General features: G+C 39.5%; 1 protein-coding gene across 3 annotated transcripts in view; it reads right to left on the reverse strand.

Moving 5' to 3' along the window:
• INPP5F (inositol polyphosphate-5-phosphatase F) overlaps positions 1–23,899 on the reverse strand; it is an 83,287-nt gene that overhangs the window by 17,223 nt on the left and 42,165 nt on the right. For 2 of the 3 annotated variants that reach the window (XM_028121822.2, XM_088019872.1), the window contains exons 4-13: positions 16,611–16,739; positions 16,219–16,386; positions 16,056–16,112; positions 13,332–13,530; positions 12,607–12,786; positions 11,636–11,703; positions 5,497–5,621; positions 4,657–4,734; positions 3,604–3,724; positions 2,244–2,372 (exon numbers count right to left, since the gene is read on the reverse strand). In XM_028121822.2, coding sequence (XP_027977623.1) covers positions 2,244–2,372; positions 3,604–3,724; positions 4,657–4,734; positions 5,497–5,621; positions 11,636–11,703; positions 12,607–12,786; positions 13,332–13,530; positions 16,056–16,112; positions 16,219–16,386; positions 16,611–16,739 — 1,254 coding nt within the window. The other variant, XM_028121825.2, reaches the window with a different exon arrangement.

The raw sequence follows: 23,899 nt of genomic DNA on the forward strand, positions 1-23,899 counted from the left end.
CATATGATTGTTCAGAGTAGCCACCTGTGATTCTATGTATTTCTATGTTATCAGTTATAATGTCATTTTCATTTGTAATTTTGAGTCCTTTTTCTTCTTGATTAGTCTAGCTAAAGGTCTGTTGATTTTGTTTATCTCTTCAGAAAACCAACTCTTATTTGTTGATCTTTTCTATTGTTTTTCCTACTCTCTTTCAAATATTTCTGTTCTAATCTTTATTATTTCTTTCCTTCTGCTAACTTTGGGCTTACTTTCTTCTTTTTCTAGTTCCTTGAGATGTAAAGTGAGGCTGTTTGAGATTTTTTTTTTTTTTAAAGATTTATTTATTTATTTGACAGAGAGAGACACAGTGAGAGAGAGAACACAAGCAGGGGGAGTGGGAGAGGGAGAAGCAGGCTTCCTGTGGAGCAGGGAGCCCGATGCGGGGCTCGATCCCAGGACCCTGGGACCATGACCTGAGCCGAAGGCAGAAGCTTAACGACTGAGCCACCCAGCCACCCCTCTTTTTTCTTTATGTAGGCATTTATAGCTATAAACTTTCCCTTTAGAACTGCTTTTGCCACATCCCATAAGTTTTGGTATGTTGTGTTTCCATTTTCATTTGTTTCAAGTTTTTGTTTTTGTTTTTTAACCCTTTTTGATTTCTTCTTTGACCCACTGTTCAGGAGTATGTTAATTTCCACATACTTACAAATTTTCTAATTTTCCTGTTATCGATTTCTATATTCATACCACTGTGGTCCGAAAAGATACCTGATACAATTTCTATCTTTTTGAACCTTGTTGAGACTTGTTTTGTGGCCTAACCTATGATCTGTCCTGGAAAATGTTCCACGTGTGCTTCTGAAGATGTGTATTCATTCTGCTGTTCCTAGATGAAATGTCCTATATATGTCTGCTGGGTCCAGTTGGTCTACAGTCCTGTTCAAATTCACTGTTTCCTTACTGATTTTCTGCCTGGATGATCCACTGTGGAGAACGGGTTATTAAAGTCCCCTACTGGGGCGCCTGGGTGGCTCAGTCAGTTAAGCATCTGCCTTCGGCTCAGGTCATTATCTCAGGGTCCTGGGAACGAGTCCTGAAACAGGCTCCCTCCTCAGCAGGGAGTCTGCTTCTTCCTCTCTCTGCTCATGCTCTGTCTCTCTCAAATAAATAAATAAAATCTTAAAAAAAAAAATAAAGTCCCCTACACTATTATCGTACTGCTATTCCTCCTTTTAATTCTGTTAGTAGTTGCTTTATGTATTTAGGTGTTCTGATGTTGGGTGCATAAAAGTATTTCTCTTTAACCAGTAACTTTTACAAGGACTTCTAAAGTCCAATTTCCTTAATTAATAAAAAGCTTTTTGATATTTATCACTCAACCAAAAGATGGACTATTTGATGCCGGTTGGGACCCTGATACAATTTTTTATAAGAAATATCCTGAAATGAACTATTAACCTTGAAGGAAAATTAACATAAAACTAATTTAAACTAATTCCACCATTTCTTACTGCCCACAGAAGGAGTATTTGGTGACCAGTAACTATAGTTTATATTTAAATTAAATTCTGTGAAGATCCGAGCTCTGTAGGATCTTCAAAAGACTTATTCATAACAACCACAAAAAGACAGCAAAACATTTCTTCAGCATTTATTGTGTGCCTGGAAATGGTCTAAGCCCCCACATGCATTAACTCATATAATCTCATGACAGTCTTGAAGTGTGTCTAGTATTATCCTGTTTTACAAATGAAGAGACAGACACAGAGAGGTTAAGTGACTTGCACAAGGTTGCAGAGCTAGTAAGGGGCAGGGTTGGGATTCAAACTCAGCGGAGGCAAATTATCATGCTAGGGACCGAATTCTAGCAACAGACATGTTTTATCTGTGTAACATTTTAAAAACCAACTATTTCACATAAATTTCCAGATTTCTAAACTCCCCTGAAAAGCTGGAAGGTCTAGCCACACTGGGCCTCTGTCCCCATACGGAAGCAGAACAGCCCCCTCCTGAGACAAGATACACTCTTCCTTAGGTCTGCCCCCATCTTCCCCTTTAAGCTAATGTGTGGTCACATTACCTGGCCCCAGGAGAATCTGAATATGTGACCGCTGCCTGAGCCGAACGTTCCAGAAAGGAGTCAGATACATGGACTACCATCTGTAGCCCACATATCTTTCTCTCAAAAATGAAGTTGGTTTAAAACCGCATCCTGTGTCCCACAGAATGATCCACAAAAGCTGGTTGTCGGTACTTACCTTCAAAGCAGCTGTCCCAGCATACTGTCTGCTAATGGAGTCCCCGTTGTTGGCCCACATTATCTGATAGATCCGATTGCATTTCACTGGTAGTGGCTGTTCCGGGGGCATCACACCTAATTTTTTCAGCTAAAATTAACACACTGGTGGATTAGCTACATATTAGGTAGGAAACCATAGCATAAAATATACACTGCAGAAAACGGAAGCATGTTCATGTACAATTTCGGACCCTTAAATAAAAGAAATGGTGTTTTTGGACTTTTCCAAAATAAAGCATAATTGAGAGAGTTTTATCAGTTGCTACACATGATTAAATAGAATGAAATGTTTATACTGTCTTGGTGTAATTTTTAATGTGTAGGCTCATATTCTGTCTTTGTTTTAAATTTGCGTATGAAATGAGACTATCAAAAAAAAAGCCTCTTGAAACAACAATAACATTAGCAGGAGAAGAGCAGTAAGCATCCGGTAAGTGTGAACTCTGTGCGGAGGCTAGGGTTCTAAGAGCTTTTCTTATACCAATTATCTCATTTACTCCTCGTAACAACCCGCTGCAATCAATACTCTTATTAGGTCCATTTTAAGGATGCAGAGACAGAAGTTTAGAGAGGTGGAGCTTTTGCATGGGGTCAACACCTAATATGTGGTAGAGCCAGGGCTGAGACTCAAAACCTGGCTGCTTGAGTGCAACGTGCAAAGGAAGAGACTCACCATCTCAAAAAACAGTCCCCAGGTTCTATCAAAAAAGCCCGGACACGGTGCTAAGAAGATCCACCTTGAGAATTCATTACTCAGGTGTTGTGGGGTTGAAGATCTAAAGGGGGACACTGAGTAACAGATGTTAGGACTGGAGGAAGCAGCTGCCACCAACTGGGGTGTGCAGGATAAAGGCTGGTTCTGTGGTGCCCCAAGAGCCAACAGCTGCAGAGAAGGCGCCAAAACGGCTACAACACAGCTGTAGAAGCTTGTCCCTTCCTCCTCCTCCGGCCTCACGGTCTTTCTTTGGCGCCTCCTACTGGCAGAGCCTGGCCCAGCGCCAGCTGGCTGAGCAGAAGGCGCCGCAGACTCCCAGCCCCAAATACACAAGGCAGGATTTGGAGCTGAGAGAAAAAAGGTGTATGGCCACACAGTGCCACCCGATCAACGTTGAAATGTTGGGCCTCACATTTTTGAAATGAGTACTTAAGAAAATGCCACTTAATTCAACTTATTTCTAGTGAAGGTTGTACTTTCCGGGTTTTAATGCAACAAGGACGTCTGTATGCTGTAAATGTTCTACAGAACAACGATTTTACTTGTTTACATGTGGAAAAAAATTAGAAATGAATACTTACAATGCAGTGGACCCCCCAATTACCTGCTGTTCCATGACCACTCGGGCGATGGCGGCTTGGACCACATTGGTGCGATCCAGGCAGTCCATGCAATTGACACGAAATATCCCTTCTTGTTTACATATCACCCCGGCTTGATCGACCCTTTTCAAAAAGAGATTGGGATTATTTTACCATATGAAATACTTCAGGGTTTTCAAAAACCACAATTCTTCAGAGTATAGCAGTAACACCAGCAGCACTGGTTATCCATCTGTCTGGAATACCACGTGACAGGCATTACTGAGTACTTTGTAGACACTGTCGTTAATTTACACAATAACTTGATAAGAAAGACGTCATCATCCCCATTTTGAAGAAAAACAAAACAAAACTGAGGTGCAGAATGACTTGCCTCAAGTCTCACGGCTACTGAGTCGAGCTGACACAACCCCAGATTATGCTCTTCTATACATTAAAGCCAGAAGGCACTTTAAAACACCATCCTGTTCCTCCCTTTTGACTGCAAGGAGAAACGCATCTAAATGCATCTAGCTTGAACAAAGTCACTTTACCACTCAGTGAGGAGTCCTGCAGCACGCCTTGCGTGTCTAATTTCTCTGGCCACCTGTGGTCTTAAAGTCTAATTGAATGTTCTCTCCCATTCTTTAAGCCAATTTCTTCTTCCTATATCTCCCTCTTGCAGTCTGAGAATCATCTTCCTTCTCTGATAATTCTCTGATAATTCTGAAATGCCTGCAAACTGAGACCAAGTACCCTGAAACCATGTTAGGGATGCTGAGAGAGAAGAAGGAAAGAGGAAATGTAAACCATGGAACATTAGATGGAATTAAAGAAAGGCCATAGAGCATGTCACTCCATCTTGCCTGACCACCTAACACTTTTTCCCTGTTCAAAGCTAACGCTGCCTGATGACGGACACTCTCTTCAAAAGGAGAATAGGAACTGGGAAGCAAAACAAGAAAAACAAAAATGGTTTTTCAGCTTGCTAGTATTTTAATACTTAGTAGTACCAAATACATATGATTTCACAGACCAAGAGTTTTTATCAAATTGACTTCTTATGTAATACCTACCAACACCACTTCATGTCAAGAATAATGTCATAAATGGCATCTGTTAGAGTTTGAACATTCTCAAACTTCATTCCTCGGCTAAAATACATGCCAAAAGAAAAAAAAAATCTTTAATAACTTTTTTTTTTTTAGCTTAAGATACAATATTTAAAGTAGCTTGGAAAAATTAAAGAAAATTATTGCTTTAAGTACATGAGGTTAACACTACTATAAATTATTTAGGCAACTATATAAACGCTTATAATTAATCTGCATTATGAAAGAAAATATATTTAAGAACACATTGAAACATATCACAGGTATCAGAAGCTTCTTTCCCCATCAAATTTTTAATCCCTGAGTAGATGACCCCACATTAGAGCCAGGATTATGACAAAAGAACCTAGCTTTCAGAATACACACAGGTTAAAGTTACCATCAAAATGATTCACCAATTATTGTTTTTCCAGAGCAAACTCTAGTGAAGTTGATCCATAGGGAAAGAAGTATTACTAATACAGCATAAAGATGAGACGACAGACTGCTGTTTAAGTAAGGGGACTCAATTACATTTGCCAGGCTTGGACCCAAGCAGAAAGGAAAAGCTCCAGGAGTTCTTTGAGTGATAAAAGGAAAAATGGAACTCTCCATCTCCTTGTTGTTTTGGGAAAGAAAGACTAAATATTTCAGGAATAACTATATTTTTAGCCAAAATAAAGCTCATCTGGAAATCAAAACTAAGTAACCGTGAGAAGCAGAAATGTTTCTTCCTGATAGAAAGACGAGAAGTTAAGTTTGCAGGGGTAGCATGTAGCACGAACACCAGAACGCATCAGCACTCCCATCAGGAAGCCCTCTTACCAGTGCTCATGGAAGTCAAATGAGACGTAAGTGAGGTGTGAGCTGTTGAAGAGTAACACTTGCTTCAGGTAAGCATCACCAATAATTCTCTCCCTGCCTGCCTGGTCCACCAAGTTAATAATAACCTGTGGGAGTAAGGAAAAACAAATTCAGTTTAATCAGATGTTAAAAACTCAATGTGGTTTTTAATCACTTTATGAGGTATAATGTTTTAGATATATTTTATAGCCATAGTTAGAAATTTATCTCCTCAAGCATCAGCTTTTTCCCCATAAAATTAGACTCTCACCTGTTACATTTAGGTTTATGAGAGTCATTTATACCAATAGCATCAATAGCCATTTTATGCATTATATATTTGCAAGAACCAATTAGAGTACATAATAAAAACCAGGTCCTTTATCATAGCAAATACATTATTTAGAATAATTTTTAAAGAAATATACAAGACCGGGGCGCCCGGGGGGCCCAGTCGTTAAGCGTCTGCCTTCGGCTCAGGTCATGGCCCCAGGGCCCTGGGATCGAGCCCCGCACCGGGCTCCCTGCTCCGCGGGGGGCCTGCTGCTCCCTCTCCCACCCCCCCTCCCCCACCCCCGCTTATGTTCCCTCTCTCACTGTCTCCCTGTCAAATAAATAAAATCTTAAAAAAATATATATATACAAGACCTACACATGGACACTATAAAACTTTGCTGAAATACAAAAAAGAAAATCTGAGTAAATGGAAAGACACTATGGTGCCAGATAGCAAGATTCAATATTGTAAAGATGTCAAGTCTCTCCAGATTAATTTAAATATCCAACAATCCCAACTGAAATTTGATCAGATCTTCCCATGGATGTGACAAGTTAATTCTAAAGGTTCATCTGGAAGGATAAATATGAAGAAAAAGTTCTGAAAACTAATAATAAAGGATTACTTGGCCCATTGGAGAGCAAAACATACTTTAAGTCTATAGCAGTTAAGATGGTAGTACTTGTGTAGAAACAGATGAATGAGGACATAGAACAGGAGAGCCAGCCAAGAGACAGACGCATGTACACTGAGGAATCTAAAATATGGTCAATATTATTCTGGGATAAGTACAGAATATTCAAAAATGGTACTGGAATAACTGTCTGTCTATATAGTGGGGAAAAACTTACTTTAGCTCCCTACATCTCATTATACACAAATTATAGATACATTAATGACCTAAATATTTTTTAAGTTATAAAAAAAATAGAATAGTTGGGGCGATGTTTCCATAATTGTAGGATGGGACATGACTTTCTAAGCATAAGATAAAAACCAGAGGGCATAAAGAAAAAGATGGACAAATGTGACAATATGAACATTTAAATCCTCTGTAATAGATGACAATACAAATAAGGAAAGGTAAAACAACAAAACAAAAAGAAACAAAGAACCTGGAGGAATATACCTGTAACATAAAACCAATAATATGAGTGCTATAAATTTAGTAAGAAAAAAAGAAGAAAGGATACAGAGGAAATTAACAAGAGAAAATATACAGAGCCAATAAACATGAGGTTACAACTTTGTTAATAATCAGAGAGAGAGACAAACCAAGAAACAGACTCTTAACTATGGAGAACAAACTGATGGTTACTGGAAGGGAGGTGGGTGGGGGGCGAGGACGGGAGAAACAGATGATGGGGATTAAGGAGTGTACTTGTCATGAGCACTGGATGTTGTATGGAAGTGGGAAGTGCTGCATCACTATTTTGTACACCTGAAACACTACACCGTATGTTAACTGAAATTTAAATAAAACCTTTAAAAAAAAAACCCCAAAGAAATACAAATTTATAACAGAAAACTAGTTTTCATCTATACAGAGACAAAAATTGAATCCTAAATAGAGTCAGCATTGGTGAATATATGGGGAAATGAGCACTGACTCCCACTGTTGCCGAGAGTATAAACCGGTGTGATCTTTTATACTGAGAGTATAAACTGTTGGGAACAACAGAGTGGTAGGTATCAAGTTTAAAGGCATACTGTTTGATCTAGCCATTCTACTTCTAGAAATGTATTCTATAAAGCACACAGTGTCCCAAAATATATGAACGTTGCTTTCTGGAAAATTTTAACAACAGCAAAAACTATATCCTGAGGGTCCATCAAGAGAGAAATAGAGAAAAAACAGCCACGAAATATTAAGTGAAAACAGTTGCAGGATAGTATATATGGTATAGCCCACTATTGGCTTAATTTTAGAAATGTGTATATATGTGTATATGTGTGTATGTGTGTATATGTGTGTATATGTGTGTATATGTGTATATATATGTGTATGTGTGTGTATATATGTGTATATATGCATGTGTCGAGATGGTTCTCGCTGCAAATGACAAATCACTGACTCATCTTAGAACAGTAAGTCTGGGGGTTGCATGGTTCTGGAATTGCTTAATTCAGTGCTACCAATACAAAATCTTTCCATCTTTTCCGCCGTCTTCGGCATATGGGTCAGTCCTCAGGCTGGTTCATTCACAGTTTCAACACAGCCACAGCAGTATGTCAAATCCAGACATAAGCCCCACGGAGGGACGGTTGGTTCCTGTATCTCTTTTTATTAGAGCAGGAAATTGTTCCTAGAAGCTTCCCAGCAGGCTTCCCTCACATCACACCGCATGGCCAAACTGCCAATGAATACCCACAGGCCAGTGCCTGAACCAATCACTGGTGACAGAAGAGTGGTGCCACCCTGAGTCAGACTGACCTGCGGGTCCAGCTCTCAGAGAGCAAGTACCCAGGGGAAGCAGGTGGGTAAGGGAACATTACTGGGGTACTGCCAGAAAGGAGGAGGTGTCTGCTCAGTGCATACACAGACACAACTGATATGTACAAACAGGTTTTGAAAGTCAACACAGCAGGGAATGAGGGTGCTGAGGACATTATTTCTTCTACTTCCTTTACACATCTCAGTATTGTTACAATTCTTACAATGATTATGGGTTACGTTATTTTTTTAAGTTTTAATTTATTTTTTAGTAATCTCCACACCCAACATGGGACTTGAACCCACGACCCTGGGATCAAGTGTCGCAGGGCTCCTCCGACAGAGCCCGTCAGGTGCCCCTATGTGTTACATCTAAATTGCGGTTTATTTACTGTAATGCTAGTTAGAATTACACATAGTGCTGATACAGGAACTTATTCACATTGTAAAAAGTTCAAATGTAGATAAAGGTCAAATCCTTCTTCACTGCAACCCAGACCCACAACCTTGCCTGGAGGTAATATGGGTTAGCAGCGTGGTGTGCACCCTTTCAGCCCATATAAGGGTATGCTGATATAAATGTGCACGCCATATATGTGTGAGAGCATATACATGGAAAAGAATTACATGTATATATGGGGCACCTGGGTGGCTCAGTCGTTAAGCATCTGCCTTCGGCTCAGGTCATGATCCCAGGGTCCTCGGATCGAGCTTTGCATCGGGCTCCCTGCTCCGCGGGAAGACTGCTTCTCCCTCTCCCACTCCCCCTGCTTGTGTTCCCTCTCTCCCTGTGTCTCTCTCAAATAAGTAAATAAAATCTTTAAAAAAAAAAAAAAGAATTACATGTATATAAATAACACGGTTTTGTTTTGTGGGTTTTAAATGGCAACACACCATATGCTGTTACACAGTCTTTTCTCACTCTACTGTGTGATTTTAAGATCTTTCCACGCTAGTACACACAGGTCTACCTCGTTTCTAAGCAATTGTATCCAACATTTTAAATATGCCACGCTTTATCCGCTGACCTCCTGATGAACAGTCAGGTTACTGTGATGCTACAATCAGTGTTCTTGTACAGACCTCCCGCAGTGAATACGTGTTTCTCTCAGGTAGACTTAAAATTTTTTTGTATTAGAATTCCAGTTGTTCCACTTCCTTAACAAAGCTTGGCATATACTATCTTTTTATTTTAGTCATTCTGGTGTGTCAGTGGTTTTAGTTTGCATTTCCCTGATGGTTGATGAAATGTAACACCTTTCTTATGTTTATTGGCCTGTTAAAACTCATGAATTCTGCTCAAGTCTTTTGCCCAGTTTTCTTTTAGGCCATACATCGTTTTTGGGGGGTTTTATAAGAGTTGGGTTTTTTAAAATAACTCCAGATATGAGTCTTTTGTCCTAGATATATATTTAAAAAATCTGAAATATCTTCTCCCACTTTGTGAACTGCTTTTCCATTCTCTTAATGGTGCCTTTTAATAAACAGAAGTACTTTTTCTTATTTTTTTAAAAGGTTTATTTGAGAGAGAGAGAGAGTGTGTGCATGCCAGCAGTACAAGTGGGGAGAGGGAGGAGAGAAACAGAGCCTGGCGTGGGGCTCCATCTCACCACCCTGAGATCACGACCTGAGCCAAAATCAAGAGTTGGAGGCTCAACCGACTGAGCCACCGAGGTGCCCCTTTTACTTATTTTTTAAATTATTTAATGTAAGTAATCTCTACACCCAACATGGAGCTTGAACTCACAACCCTGAGATCGAGAGTCACATGCTCTCTGGGCTGGGCCAGCCAAGTGTTCCCAGAAGTTCTTTATTTTAATCAAGTCTAATTTATTAATTTTTCATTATGGTTGGTGGTTTCAGCCCTATCTAGTATTAATACAGTTTCAATAAATAAATGATAAAACTTCAATAAAAGTTAAAAATTTAGTAAAGTCAAATGGATCAATGTTTTTCATTATGGTTAGTGCTTTTTATTTTTTTATGTTTTTTAATTTTTATTTATTTTTAACATTTAATTGCATATATTAGTTTCTATGGTATCAGCAGCAAAACTGATCAACCTTGGTCAAGTTTGATCAATTATACAAATATATAAAGATTTCTCAAGTAAGAGTGGTGTGGTCTCCCTGAAAGCAAGGGGGTGGGCATTACTTTAATTAGGCCTTCATATTCTAAAGTCTGACCCTAGAAATCACAGATGAATTTGAAATTGAGAAGTCATAGATGATTGGGTTAGCTAACTCAAAAAGAGACTGAGGTATTGGTTGGCACTTTTTAAGTCCTGATTAAGACCCGAGGTCAAACAGATGTTCTGGGGCACCAAAGAGAGGCTGGGCTAAGGCCTTGGGCCTTTAAAAAGGAAAAAAAAAAGACCTTCTCTATTTTCCTTTAAAAGGTTTATGGTTTAACTTTTCACATTCAGATCCACATCCACCTGGAAATGACTTCTATATATAATATGTAGTATAGATATCAAAAAGCAAAACTACTGGACTAATAGTCTAAGCATATTTTATTTTGATCGATAATACCATTTATAACAGCTGTACCAACTTATGTTTCCACTAGCAATGTGTGAGAGTTCTCATTTCCCCAATTACCTGCCTTTCTCTCTTATTATCAAACTTTATACTTTTTTTCAATCTGAGGATTTATTTATTTTCCTGCTCAGCCTTTCTTTGCAAGGATTGCGCAAAACATATATTAATTTCGGAAGAACTGACATCCATTCAGTATTAGTCCTTCCTTCCGGGAACATGGTATTTTCTCTCCATTTATTCAGGTTTCCTTTTGTGTTCTTAGTGATTCTCCCACTTCCCGCCTCCATACACATGCCACCTTTTTTGTATGTTTATTAGGTTATTTTGTTGTTGCTGTTAGAAAAATGCATCCTATAACATTACACATTCAGACTGGTCATTGCTCACGGATAAGACTTACTGATTACTCTATATGAATCTCATATCTGAAATCTGGTCATCTTATTGAACTTGCAATTCTACTTAAGAGTTTTCACTTGATCTTAGTCTATATGACCACATTCCTACATAGGAATACATAAGAAAAAAAGATATTGAGAGATACATATCAAATTGCTATCTTCAGAAGGCAGAACTATAGGTGGTACTGAGAGGTGCCTTTCATTTCTTACTCTAGATACTTCTTGGCCTGTAATAACTAACTGACAGACTGATTTATTACCTAAAAAGAGTCTAAAGTAGCTGATTCAGTGATAATTCTTCTTTAAGAATATTGAAAATACTCTTAGCTTATGTATTCTTCATGACAAGATGCCATTTTGCTTCATTACGAATAGTACATTGTTATTTTCATGAGATTTAAAGAAACAGATACATAACCATGGCTGAATATGAAGGAACATTTTATTACTACAGATCAAAGCCCACCTGTTTTTTGTAAATTTTCAGCTGTTCTTCGAAATGGGCACAGAAATACGCAACAGTGTCCTTTTCACCTACAAAGAAGTGATACAAGATCTATTTTTCTTTCTAACGTTTGAGACAGAAATTAGTGTCTATTCCATCTTTAACATTTCAATAATTTATTGACAACCAAATGTAACTAAGATGGTCCAAAACCAGTATTTTAAAATAAAAAGCAAAGCCAAAGATCTCGGATTCCTTTTTCCCTAATCAGATTGAACTGAACTACATTGGAAGTGCACACTGGGAAACGAGGACCTTTATTGTTCATGCATCCAGCCTACTGTTAGAAAGGGTTCCATGTAGTTTATAATAAGAGACTAAAAACCCTTCTACAAATATGAATGTTGAAAAATGAAGGTTTACTGGATTTTCACAAATATATATTGAGTTTTGAGAGAAAAATATTCTGTAAACAATTTTTAAAATCAACCTCACTGAGTAATCTGATTAGATTGACATGACTTTGCTATTCCCGTGCTACAGTTAAAATCCTGGAAGAAATTAAATCCTCAATATTTAAAACAACAACAAACCTTTCACAGTGAGACATCTGAGTAAAGGCATCTGACCTATTTTTTGTAGATGCCATCTTTAGGTATTTCCTACTTTTATTAATATTGACTACATTTACCCTTTTCCAAAAGTAAGCATTTAAGAAAGTATTCTGCAAGGAAACAACGGTTTAAAATCTGTGAAATAAGCTATGTTTTACTCTATTGTTAGGGAGTTTTTTATTGTTAAATAACTTAACTTAGATTGTCAACAATCATCATTCCTCTTGCAAATCCTCTATGACCACTAAATTTCACCATGGGTTATTGTTTTAAATGAAGTATCTAGCCCAGCCAATCCAAACCTATACAGTACCTAATATTTAAAAAAATTTTCTCTCCGAAATCATCATTTGCAAACTGAGTAACTGACAAGCTTACTCTTGTCCAGCCGGGGTCGTGGGTTGTATCGATACCCAGCCTGGCTCCAAAAGACGGGCACAGAGCCTCGCGTTTGAATAAATGACAGAGTATGATTATGAACATGAATTAACTGCTCAGTTTCCACATAATTTGCAACATTCCCATTTTTATCCACTCCTCTCCGTTTATAACGCATTCCTAAAAGACAATTAAAACAGAAAACAATGTTAAAAAAAATGATTTAGTCTGATCAGAGATGCTTCTTAACCAAGCACGTCTTCCAGGATAGCTTGAAGGGTCTAATGTGCAACTGCCAGGCAGAACGGTAACAAGTTCCCCAAAACTCGTAACTGTATGCATCATTGTTTTTTAAAAGTTGAAGCGAAGATACTTTCTGTGAACTGAAAGGGAAGGGTGTTCCCAAGGGTGCTAGCACTCAGGAAGGCTTTATTACCGTAATACAGGCTGTCAGTGGGAACAATGGTATTTAGAAGCATATCCCAAGTGACTCTCTTTTCTTCTCCATATATATACCTCCTTTTCTTTCTGCTTTTGTTAACTCTCCCCCATTCACCTCCCTCCAGAAATTGGTCCCCAATTACATCACACTATTTAGAGTCACTGAGCACTTTGAAGCCAATTATGTTTCCAAATCCATTATTGTCATTAGCATCTCAACACATCTGCAGCTTTACCGTTCTCATCTGAATTTAACTTGCACACGATTTCAGCCCTCTACTCACCTGCTCTGTGCCTACTTCGGCGTGAAATGAGAGCCACGAGAAATCGCGGGTGAATGTCATCTACACATGTGGACTCCTGAGGGGGGGTCTCTGGGCTGCTCTTCTCATCATCAGATGATTCGTTATAATTAACCACAAGTTCTTCAATCTGCACGAAACCTTGGATAATGGGGATAATCCAAAAGTCCACGTCTGGTGTCTGAAAACAATATGAGCATCATGTTGTTTCTCTTCTGTACAGCACTGCTGCTTGCTTAAACCCAAACAGAAGCTAGCACATATTTGTGAGTTTACGAGAGGCAGAAACCTTCTATTTTTTAACCATGTTTCTTGCTTGTTGGAGGACAGCAGGAAGGAGGGAGCGAGGAGGACGAAGGGGAGAGCCTTTCCTTTTCTCTGTGGTGATCAATTCAAAAGAGCTGCCTGGGTGGTGCCTGGCTGACTTGGTTGATAGAGCACATGACTCTTGATCTTGGGGTTTTGAGTTGAAGCCCCACGTTGTATGCAGAGATTTCTTTAAAAAAAAAAAAAAAAAAAAGGGCGCCTGGGTGGCTCGGTTGGTTAAGCGACTGCCTTCGGCTCAGGTCATGATCCTGGAGTCCTGGGATCGAGTCCCGCATCGGGCTCCCTGCTCAGCAGGGAGTCTGCTTCTCCCTCCGACCCTCTTCCCTCTTGTGCTATCTCTCATTCTCTCTCTCAAATAAATAAATAAAATTAAAAAAAAAAAAAAAAAGCTGCCTGAGAGGGCCCGCAACATAGACACCACACTGCCTGGGTAACAAATTCAAGCTCCACCACTTACTAACTCACTCAGGAAAATCACTTAACTTCACCATGCCTCAACATCCTGCTTTGAGAAATAGGAGAAACTATTACGAGGGCTGTGTGGATGAGTAAAACGTAAAAAGGTTTTGGTTTAGCTCCTCCCTTATCATACGTATTTAACAAATGTAGCTATTGTGATTATTCCCGTTGGCACAGGAAAAACAAACAAACAAACAAAAAAACAACATATAGGTTGATTTTTTTAACTCCCCATTGCATTAAGGCTTTAATAAAATACAATCAACTCTGATCACGTTATTATGAGCACAGAAGACTGACTCTATTTTCTAGTTTAGAAAGAAAAAAAAAAAACAAAAAACTTGCCTTGCCAAGCTAAAATCCACATAGTAAATGAACCAAAACAAAAAAACCCTTTCCATAAGTATCTTATTTTACAAAGTCACCCAACATAATTAGGAGAGTGATTAATTGTGTTAATTACACTTAGACATGTCCCCTTCTGTGCCTTTCAGGCTAAGAGTACTCCAGTTTCCCAGCTGACTGTCTGCAGGAACAGTAAAGGGTAAGAAGTGCTCCAGGCCATTGTTCTCTCTTTTTCTCCCCCATCTCCACAACTGTATCCAGCCTTAACCTTGGCATGACCTTCAAACCCACCTCACCGTCCATAGCCACATAAGCCAGGACCTGTCTCATGGTTTTGTTTTGTTTTACGGAGCATGCAGATAGGATCTTAGGAAGGTGGTTAGAATTGAAAATTGTGAAATGAAGAGTCTATTTGCATTCATTATTCTTACCACCATCCTCATTATTTGTATTTTTGTTCTAGCAAACATGCAAAACTCTTGACAGGAAAAGAGAAATGTACACCGCCAAATGCTGCCTCTATTGCAAGTCATCAGTTTTAATGGTAATTCCAAGTGTCTGACAAAAACTCTGCCAAACATATTAGAACTCAATATGTTAGCAAAGAGCAAAAATTCGCATATCACCTTTATTTTTCTCCCCATCACTGAATTTCAGCGGTCAGAGTTTGATCAGCCTCATAAAAAGAGGCGAGCACATTTTCAAGCCTCATTCTCAATAGAGGCATGATAGATATCTAATGGCAGACAATGCTAAAGTCAAAATCACTTATACTAACGGCCGCCAAGGGGGAGAGAGAGAAACGAGAAGAAAAGGTTTGACATTTTTAAAAAGTTAATGAAAAGATGCTACCCATTCAGCTATTTGCCCACTTTGTGTCCAAAACAGTAACCGGCACACAGCAAGCCTTCCATACATATTCGTGGACTGAGTGAATGAACTGTCCTCGGGCGGTCGTAACTCTTTGACATATGTGACAGAGGAACAAAGTAATCATTACACTGGAAGGAACCTCATGCAATAATCTCACCATATTCCCTATCTTCCCTGGTTCAAGTACAACCAGTACTAGAAAGTCCTTCGAGATTCCCAGAGGAGGAGACAGGAAAGTTAAATGACTGGTATCATTAAAGGAAAATTGGGCTTCAACATTTCCAATGAGTACAAACAAAACCTGTCTTTCATAGGAACTCTACGGACATGAGTTCTGCAGCCTGAAGTTACTTCTTTCCTACAGGAACCTGCTAAAAAACTAGGCCTATAGCTAGGCATTGGAGTTGTGAATTGCCTTAAATAATGCCTTGGCTTTCCTAGCTAAATGATTCACACTCTAGAAGGGAAAACATTTTAGCGAGATTTTTGAACTAAAAAAAAAACAAAAACGCTTTTTAAAGCAGGCTACACACCCAATGTGGGGCTCAAACTCCCAACCCCGAGATCTAGAGTCACATGCTCTACCAACTGAGCCACCCAGGCACCCCATTTTAGTGAGATTTTTAAATCATTTTAATACAATTTAAAAATATTTGCTTAACAACTATAACTCCTGAGGATATTTTAGAAACAATTACTCACACCAATCTCAGTAAGATCTTGTATCATGTATTTATTCCAAAAAAATCGGTCATCAACCTGGAAAAGGTAGAGAACGAACAGTTCAGAAACATGTTGTCTGAGTTTTCCTACAGAAGCCAAATGGGTCCATAAATCGTTCTGCTCTGAGCTATGAGGGAAGTACCTTCTGCCAGAGGGGACGGGGGCCCTTCTCCCCAGCGCTTTGCCTCTGCACCGAATTGGTCAGGTCATAGGTCAAGCTATAGTAAAAGGACTCTGAGTCCATGAACATCTTCAGCAACTCCTCAAGTAATCTCCTCTCCAACTTCTCCTTTTCTTTACTTTCCTTAACCTGTAAGAAATTAATCTACTATTACTGCAGGAATTCAATGTACAGCATCACGTGGATAATACCCAACTTCCTAGGAGAGAAGTGAAAATAATCCCAAGGACCACGCACAGATAGTGCTTTCACAGGATGAGCAGTTTGAAAACAAGTTTACTGGGAAGAAAATTACCCTTCAATTTAAAACTAATCCAAGATGAATTCCAAGCCCATATCAATCAAACTCTTACTTTCTTTTTATTAGGAGCAGACACATTGGATTTAATATGCGTAAAGGTCTTCAGTAGAAATTTTGAGTCATCGGGAGATGGTACAATCTTCTCTGGCTTGTTAATTCCAAAATGATGCTTCTTACAGAGCTAAATAATTAGGAAGAGAAAGAAAATTCATTGTTACTAATATCGGCTTGTTAGATGTTCAGGTGGAGAACGGGCTGCTACTGTTCATGCACTTTGGTCAAAAGAAAACCTCAAGTCTTATTAGTAAAATGACCAAGGAGACAGCTGATCGTAGAAAGCACAGCTCTGGTTTCAAGGATTAGAAAGCTACCGCAGAGGATAAGCAAAGAATACAGGACAGGGTATCCTTACGATTTAGGGGCGGGAAATTCAGGTTAGGGTCATAATTACAGTAAGTTCTTATCCAATACAACTGAAGAATAAAATCTCTGGTTAGGTTTTATTAATGCTCTGAAAATCGGCATCTAAGATTAAAAATATTGCAAAATACACATTTGCGATGTTCCAGGGGGCATGATTTTACAGCTATCCGTGCTAAACATTCATTCATGCTAGTTAACTGAGAGTTTTGGTTGAGACGATGTCAAGAGTCTGCTCTACTGGGAATCTTAAAAGCTGGACATTCCAACCACTCTTTCTCCTCCTATCCTCACACACACTAATGGAATCAGCATGAAAACATACTTTGGGACCACAGGTTAGTTAAATTTGAAGAAGCAGGAAGTGGGGGCTGCAGGAAATGTGCAGTCCAACTGACAAGGATGAGGAAGAAGATGGAAACGTGTTCAGAGAAGGGCACAGAGGTTCTAAAGAAGGCTACCTGGGGTAGCCTTTTTGGCTAGGGTTTTACATATAATTTCATGCAGCTCAACACACAAAGCAAATATTCTGAAAGGTACACAAAGATTCTATTAACCATAACCAGACTAAGCCCATTTTTTTCAACACACTGGTTGTATTACTACCCTAAGTGGTAGGCTCTCATTAAGAACAGTTACTAAATGCCTATTATAATGGGTGTCTTACTTACTAAATCATTATTACTAGATGATAAACAGGATAAAAAATCTTAATAAGAACAAAAGCTAGTTCAAACTTTGATTATAAATTGAATAAAAAGGGGAAAGGCATTCCTGTTCTATCAAATTTGGAAGTGGACAATTCTGTCAGTTATCCCTCAATAAAGCTGGAGGGAAACTGGAAGTAGACTGATAATTGGACTGTATTCAGACATAATGGAATCGTACAGATCTTACAGCCTTTTCAAAATTATGGCCACCAAAACCTCTATTCACATGGGGTTTGCAACCTGATTACAACTTTATGCCGTTCCTGCTCTACCAGTGAACACAAGGGGACTAAAGATGAAGTCACACACGGTCATGCTGCCAAAACTGAGCTAACGATTTCCCCAAAAGTAAGCAAAACTAACAACATCTCAAGCTGATAGGGAAGGCGAGAACAAAGCAAACAGACACTGCTCTAGCAGCTCTCTCCCCCCGGCCCTGCACGGGGCACCTCCCATCAGCAGAGAAACACACTGATGTACCTTCACTTGCCTCTTCCTCTGCCAGCTAGTGTCCTGTTCCTTTGCAGGCCTCGTTGGCACCAATGGCCTCCCCTTTGCTAAGCACAGTGGTGGACTCTTGGTCCTTACCTTAACCTCTCAGTAGCATCTGACACAGTTCGTTCCTCCCTCATCCTGATACACCGTACACTTGGCTTTCCCTGGTCTCCCTTGTCTCTTTCACTGGTTCCTTTCCGACCATTTGAGTTCTTAAGGTCTTGGCCACCACGAGGTTCAGGTCTTGACCCTCTTCTCTAACTACATTCACCCCCTCAGTGATTTCACCCAATCTCATGGATTCAGGTATCTTCTATATGCCAACTTCTCCTTCCCAAATGGATATTTCCAGCCCAGCTCCCTCCCAAAATTCGAGATTCACAAATCCCAACCTTTCTATTTGAATTTCCACCAGGCATCTCAAACTCAACATGTCCAAAACCAGGCGTTCATCTTCCCTCCACGGCCTTCACCTCCTGCCATTTTCCTCCCCTTGCTTACTCCCACTGCATCCACACTGGCCTCCTTGCTGCTCCTCAACACATCAACAACGCTTCCCCCTCGGGGACTCGGTCCTCGCCATCCTCTCCCCAGACCTCCTACCACAATCTCCACCCTGGGCACTCCCCCCCACACCCTTACTCTGCCCCACTTTTACTTCCCATCACATATATTACTTCCCAACATACTACATAATTATTATGCTGATGTATTGTCTGTCCTCCCCCCATTATAATGGAAGCTCTATAAGGGCAGACATGTTTGTTTTGTTGATTCCTGTATCTCTAGTGCCTTAGTAGTACCTGGAATAGGAGGTCTCAAGAAATATTTGTTAAATGAATTAATAGTCTCTGATGCTAAAATACAAATGGTAACCTCCAGATTCATACGCTAAGGCATGCATATAAGTAGTCCTGCGAAAAAGTCACTCCCCATCTTCCATGAATATATCCTACACCCCCAACTTTGCTGGTGCAGAATCACTGGGGAAGTAGAGAAGCAGTTTTGTTTGTTTTGTTTTTTTAAGATTTTATTTATTTATTTGAGAGACAGAGAGACAGTGAGGGAGCGCGAGCAGGGGGGAAAGGGAGAAGCAGGCTCCCCGCTGAGCAGGGGCTGATGATGAGCTGATGTGGGGTTCGATCCCAAGACCCTGGGATCATGACCTGAATCGAAGGCAGACACTTAACCAACTGAGCCACCCAGGTGCCCCTAGAAGCAGTTTTAAATAGAGCCTCTCCCATTAGTCCCCTGCCCCTGCTTGCAACACTGAGCAACTGTTGGTTAGCAATTTTTATATAGAATGTTAGTAATTATCTATTCATATTAATTACACTCTTAAAGAAATTGAAAACATGCCCAAACCTAGTTATAGAGTGTTGCAATTTTAATTTATTAAACAGGATGTTATGCATTTGTCAGACATAGTTATTCCTTAAGAGTATTCAAGCCAGCAAAATTTCTAGGAGGAATGTTTCAAGACCTAGCTATTCTAAAGTAACCTTGTAGCAGCACATCCACATCCCATCTGCACCCAGGCATTCCTTACTCTCAGAAGCAAGGGAGTCCCTTTTTCCCTGCAAGGCTAGTTTCCTGCTGTGTCTCCTCAAGGACCAGGACCTTCCCTTCATTCATTCCTCTCTCCTCTGTTCCTACCATCTTTTAACACTGTTCGAGTTTACCAGAACATGTATTTTTTTTAACCCATTCCTCAACCCTAAAATCTCCTTTGAGTTAGCAGGGTATAAACGGTGTCACCGTCACTTGTGAGAACATGGTCTGGGTGGGGTAGGTCAAAGAGTGAAAGCCCAATGGGACCGCTCGGGCAGAGTAAAACAAGGCCCTCCTCAACTCCGAAGAGGGTAAACCGTATCTGTAAGGACAGGACACTAATCAGTCACTCCTGTGGTCTCTTCTTCTGGTCCCCACAACTCTGGGCCCTTCCCCCACATCTGACTGCTCCTTCTCAGTCTTCTTTGTCGGCCTCTCTTTCTGTCTCTAAAAACAGTGGTTTCCCCAACGTTCTGCCCTTAGCTCTCTTCCCCTTCTTCATGCAGTCTAGAGAACACTGTCCTCTCTCCTCATTTTAACAACTACCGGTATGTTTTAACTACACGTTTTTAATGCCACTCTTTTGCTCTGAGTTCACGATATAAAAATATAACATCTCCCAGCTACTTACACCCTAGTCCTTCAAATTCAGCTTTCCCAAAAATGATCAACATTTGTTTCCCAAATCTTGTTTTTCCTCTGGTTGCCCTATCTCACTGATGACACTATCTACTGGATCCCTTAAGCAAGAAACCAAGTGGTCATTTTCCATTATTCTCCCCTAGTATCTCTCCTATCAACCCCAACTACCTCATGCTAATTGCTGGTGTGTTCATTCAGATCCTTATCTTTTGCCCAGATCAGTATTTCTCAAGGCAGGTGCTAGCTTAACAGACAGGAGAATTCTTTATGCATGATTATTCCACATAAAGCAGACAACCTAACGAGCTTCCTCTCGTGAGCTGGGGAGTCACACTCCAGCACCAGACTTCCAGCACTGAGCATGGTTCCAGGCCCACATCTCCCCTGTAGCCCTTTTAAGTTCCCTTTACTGTGCAAGGGCCAAACTCCCTGCTCCCAACCTGATTCTAGACCCAGAACCCAGAAAGCCTAGGGTGTCAGTTCAATCTACTGCCCATGTATGGTCCATGAAGATACTACTTCTCTCTGGGCCTGGCAATGTTTTTTTTTTTTTCCTTTTTCTTTCTTTAAAAAAACAAACAAAAACAAACAAACAAACAAAAACCTATCCCCTTCCTGGGCTTGGAACACAGCCCAATACCAATATCCCTTAACTTCCTTATCTACAACCCCCAAATCTAAAAATCTCTGAAACCTGCAAGTTCATTTTTTAAGTTTGTTACAAATTCATTTAATGGCCAAATATGCTCCAAACAGATATGAGGCTATTGATAGTCATCCTTTATATCCCTTAGTATGAATAGTCTTATGATTCTTCAGGAAATATTAATGTGTTGTATTATGGGGTAATGCCCAGACTCACTGAGTATATATGGAATACAAGGAAGAGCCTTTTGAAAGCCCCCAAAATCCTGAATTCTAAGATAAATATGGCCTCCAATTTTTCAGATAAGGACTGTGATCTGTATAGCAGAGCCCAAACTCACAGTACCATCTTAATCTGGAAGTCTATTTCTGGGACTTAAAACCAATTTTTCTAAATAGAGATTTAAACTTACTTTAAACAATTCAATAAATATTTTAGAATCTTCCACGTAGTTTCCTTTAGAAAAGTGTAGACCACTATCATTTTTTTAAAGGGTTACATTTTTTTAAAAGCAGGCTACCATTTTTTTTTAAGTTTTTATTATAATCACCCAGTGTTTGTCACGACAAGTACACTCTTTAATCCTAAAAGGGTTAAATTTAGTCCTACTAAAAAAACAAGGATAGAGAAAATAACTTCTTGGGATCACATCCAGTCCAAAAATGCTTTGTTTAGACAGAGCTCTTGGGATTACAACATACAGCATTGATAGTGGGATCACCTTCCCTTTTCCAGAGGCCCAGCCAGTTCTGTGCAGTATGTGCTTAGGCCCTTATCACAACTTTGATACACACGATCTCAAAAAGAAAACTACCACAAGCACCATGATGTTCCCCTAGTTTCTCTATTACTCTAGCAACTTACGTTTCACAACCAAGATTAAGGGATGTTGCTGCTGCTGTTTAAGAAAAGGGAAATAAATGATTTTACTTTAAAAGTTAATATCTATGCATCTGGAGCTAAAATTTTATACAGATGTCTAAAGGGCAACCAAATATGGAAAATGATGCAGTTATCTATTAAGGCAATGAGATACAACAAATAAAATATGCAGACATGGGACAGAGCCTATAAAATTTTAAAGGATGTTTTCTCAAAAGAAAGAACATCTATGTTCTCATCTCTTTGAACCCCATGGATTCTTCATACCCTTGTATAGATCATTTTTTAAAATGGCACACTGCTTTGAAAAACAGTCTGGCAGTTCCTCAAAAGGTTAAACATAGAGTGACCATACGACCCAGCAATTCCTCTCCTAGGTGGACGCCCTAGAGGGGGATGAAAACGTGTTCACCAAAAACTTGTGCACAAATGTTCACAGAATTATTCATCACGGCCAAAAAGTGAAAACAATCAAATATCCATCAATTGATGAATGGATAGATAAAATGCAATGGCACACAATGGGATGAAAAGGTAAATTAAGTACGCTATATACGAATTACCAGCATCCACCTTGAAAACACCATGCTAAATAAAACGAAGCCAGTCACAAAAGGCCACATATTATAGGATTGCATTTATAAGAAATGTTCAGAAGAGGCAAATTTAGAGAGAAAGCAGATCAGAGTTTGCCCAGGACTGAGGGAGCTGGGGTTTGGAGAGGAAAGAGGAGTGACTGCCAATGAGCACAGGGTTTCTTCGTGGAGAAGAAACTAAGTGCATATGTTCTAAAGCAATTGCAGTGAGGGTCACAAAACTGAATATACTGAAAGCCACTGAATTATACGCTGCAAATGGGTGAACTGTATGGTACGTGAATTTTTTTTTTTTAATTGGCAAACAAGCCTTACACTTGAGGTAAAAAGGCAACTAAGACAGAAAACTAGAAAATCTATTAATTCCAGCCTCTGGAATAAGATTGCTTTTGCTCCCAATTACAGAAGACAGACTAGGCCCTAGCAAATCTGAGGACAGTGACCACACTAAAGAGCCCGAGGGCCCTGCTGGGCAAGGGTGAGAACACTGAAAGTGATACTTAGGCAGCCAAATAAGAAAGAAATAGAAGACTTGGTTTGTTTTAAAAAAATCTTTTCATGTGCATAAGATATGTATGTTTATGAAAAAATAACAGAAGTAGGAAAAATATGTAATATGCAAAAAATGAAAACTATTCTGAAAATTTGAAAGTAACATTGTTCCTTCAAAGAGCAAATGGAAATAACCGTTAAAACTCACTAGGATATGGAGAATGATTATTTCTTTTTTTTTTTAAAGATTTTTTATTTATTTATTCATGAGAGACAGACAGAGAGAGAGAGAGAGAGAGAGAGAGGGTCAGAGGGAGAAGCAGGCTCTGCACTGAGCGGGGAGCCCGATGCGGGACTCGATCCCGGGACTCCGGGATCATGACCTGAGCCGAAGGCAGTCGCTTAACCAACTGAGCCACCCAGGCGCCCGGAGAATGATTATTTCTAAGTTGTGGGTTTTTTTCCCGTCTCATTTACAATTTACTACACCAAAAAAAAAAAAAAAAAATCAAAAGAAACAACAAAAATTTTCAAGCTTCTAAAACCTCTTTTTAAATGGATTTATATGGAAATTGAAATAAAGATCCCAAAGATTTAAATTAACATGTCAGAAAATAAGCAAGCAATTCATGATTTCAACATAGATGTTCTTTGCCCTTCCTCCCATTGTTCACTGCAGGAAAGCGCTTCTACCATAAAACAGGATTAAAAGAAGGGGAAAAGGTTTAAGTGCAAATTTCTAAAATGATAATCTTTTGAGAGAAAGGTGTGCCAAACTATCCACTAAAATAGGATCTGGAAATATTTTCTCTAGGTCATGTTATTCCCCAATCAACAAGGATCATTATGTATTTTCAACTCTTAACATGAACCACACCCTCAATGCCCCCATGATAAGCCCTATAGC

The sequence above is a fragment of the Eumetopias jubatus genome, unplaced genomic scaffold (genome assembly GCF_037043125.1).
Source record: "Eumetopias jubatus isolate StellerSeaLion01/CBP00866 unplaced genomic scaffold, mEumJub1_p1.0 scaffold_17, whole genome shotgun sequence".
NCBI lineage: Eukaryota > Metazoa > Chordata > Mammalia > Carnivora > Otariidae > Eumetopias > Eumetopias jubatus.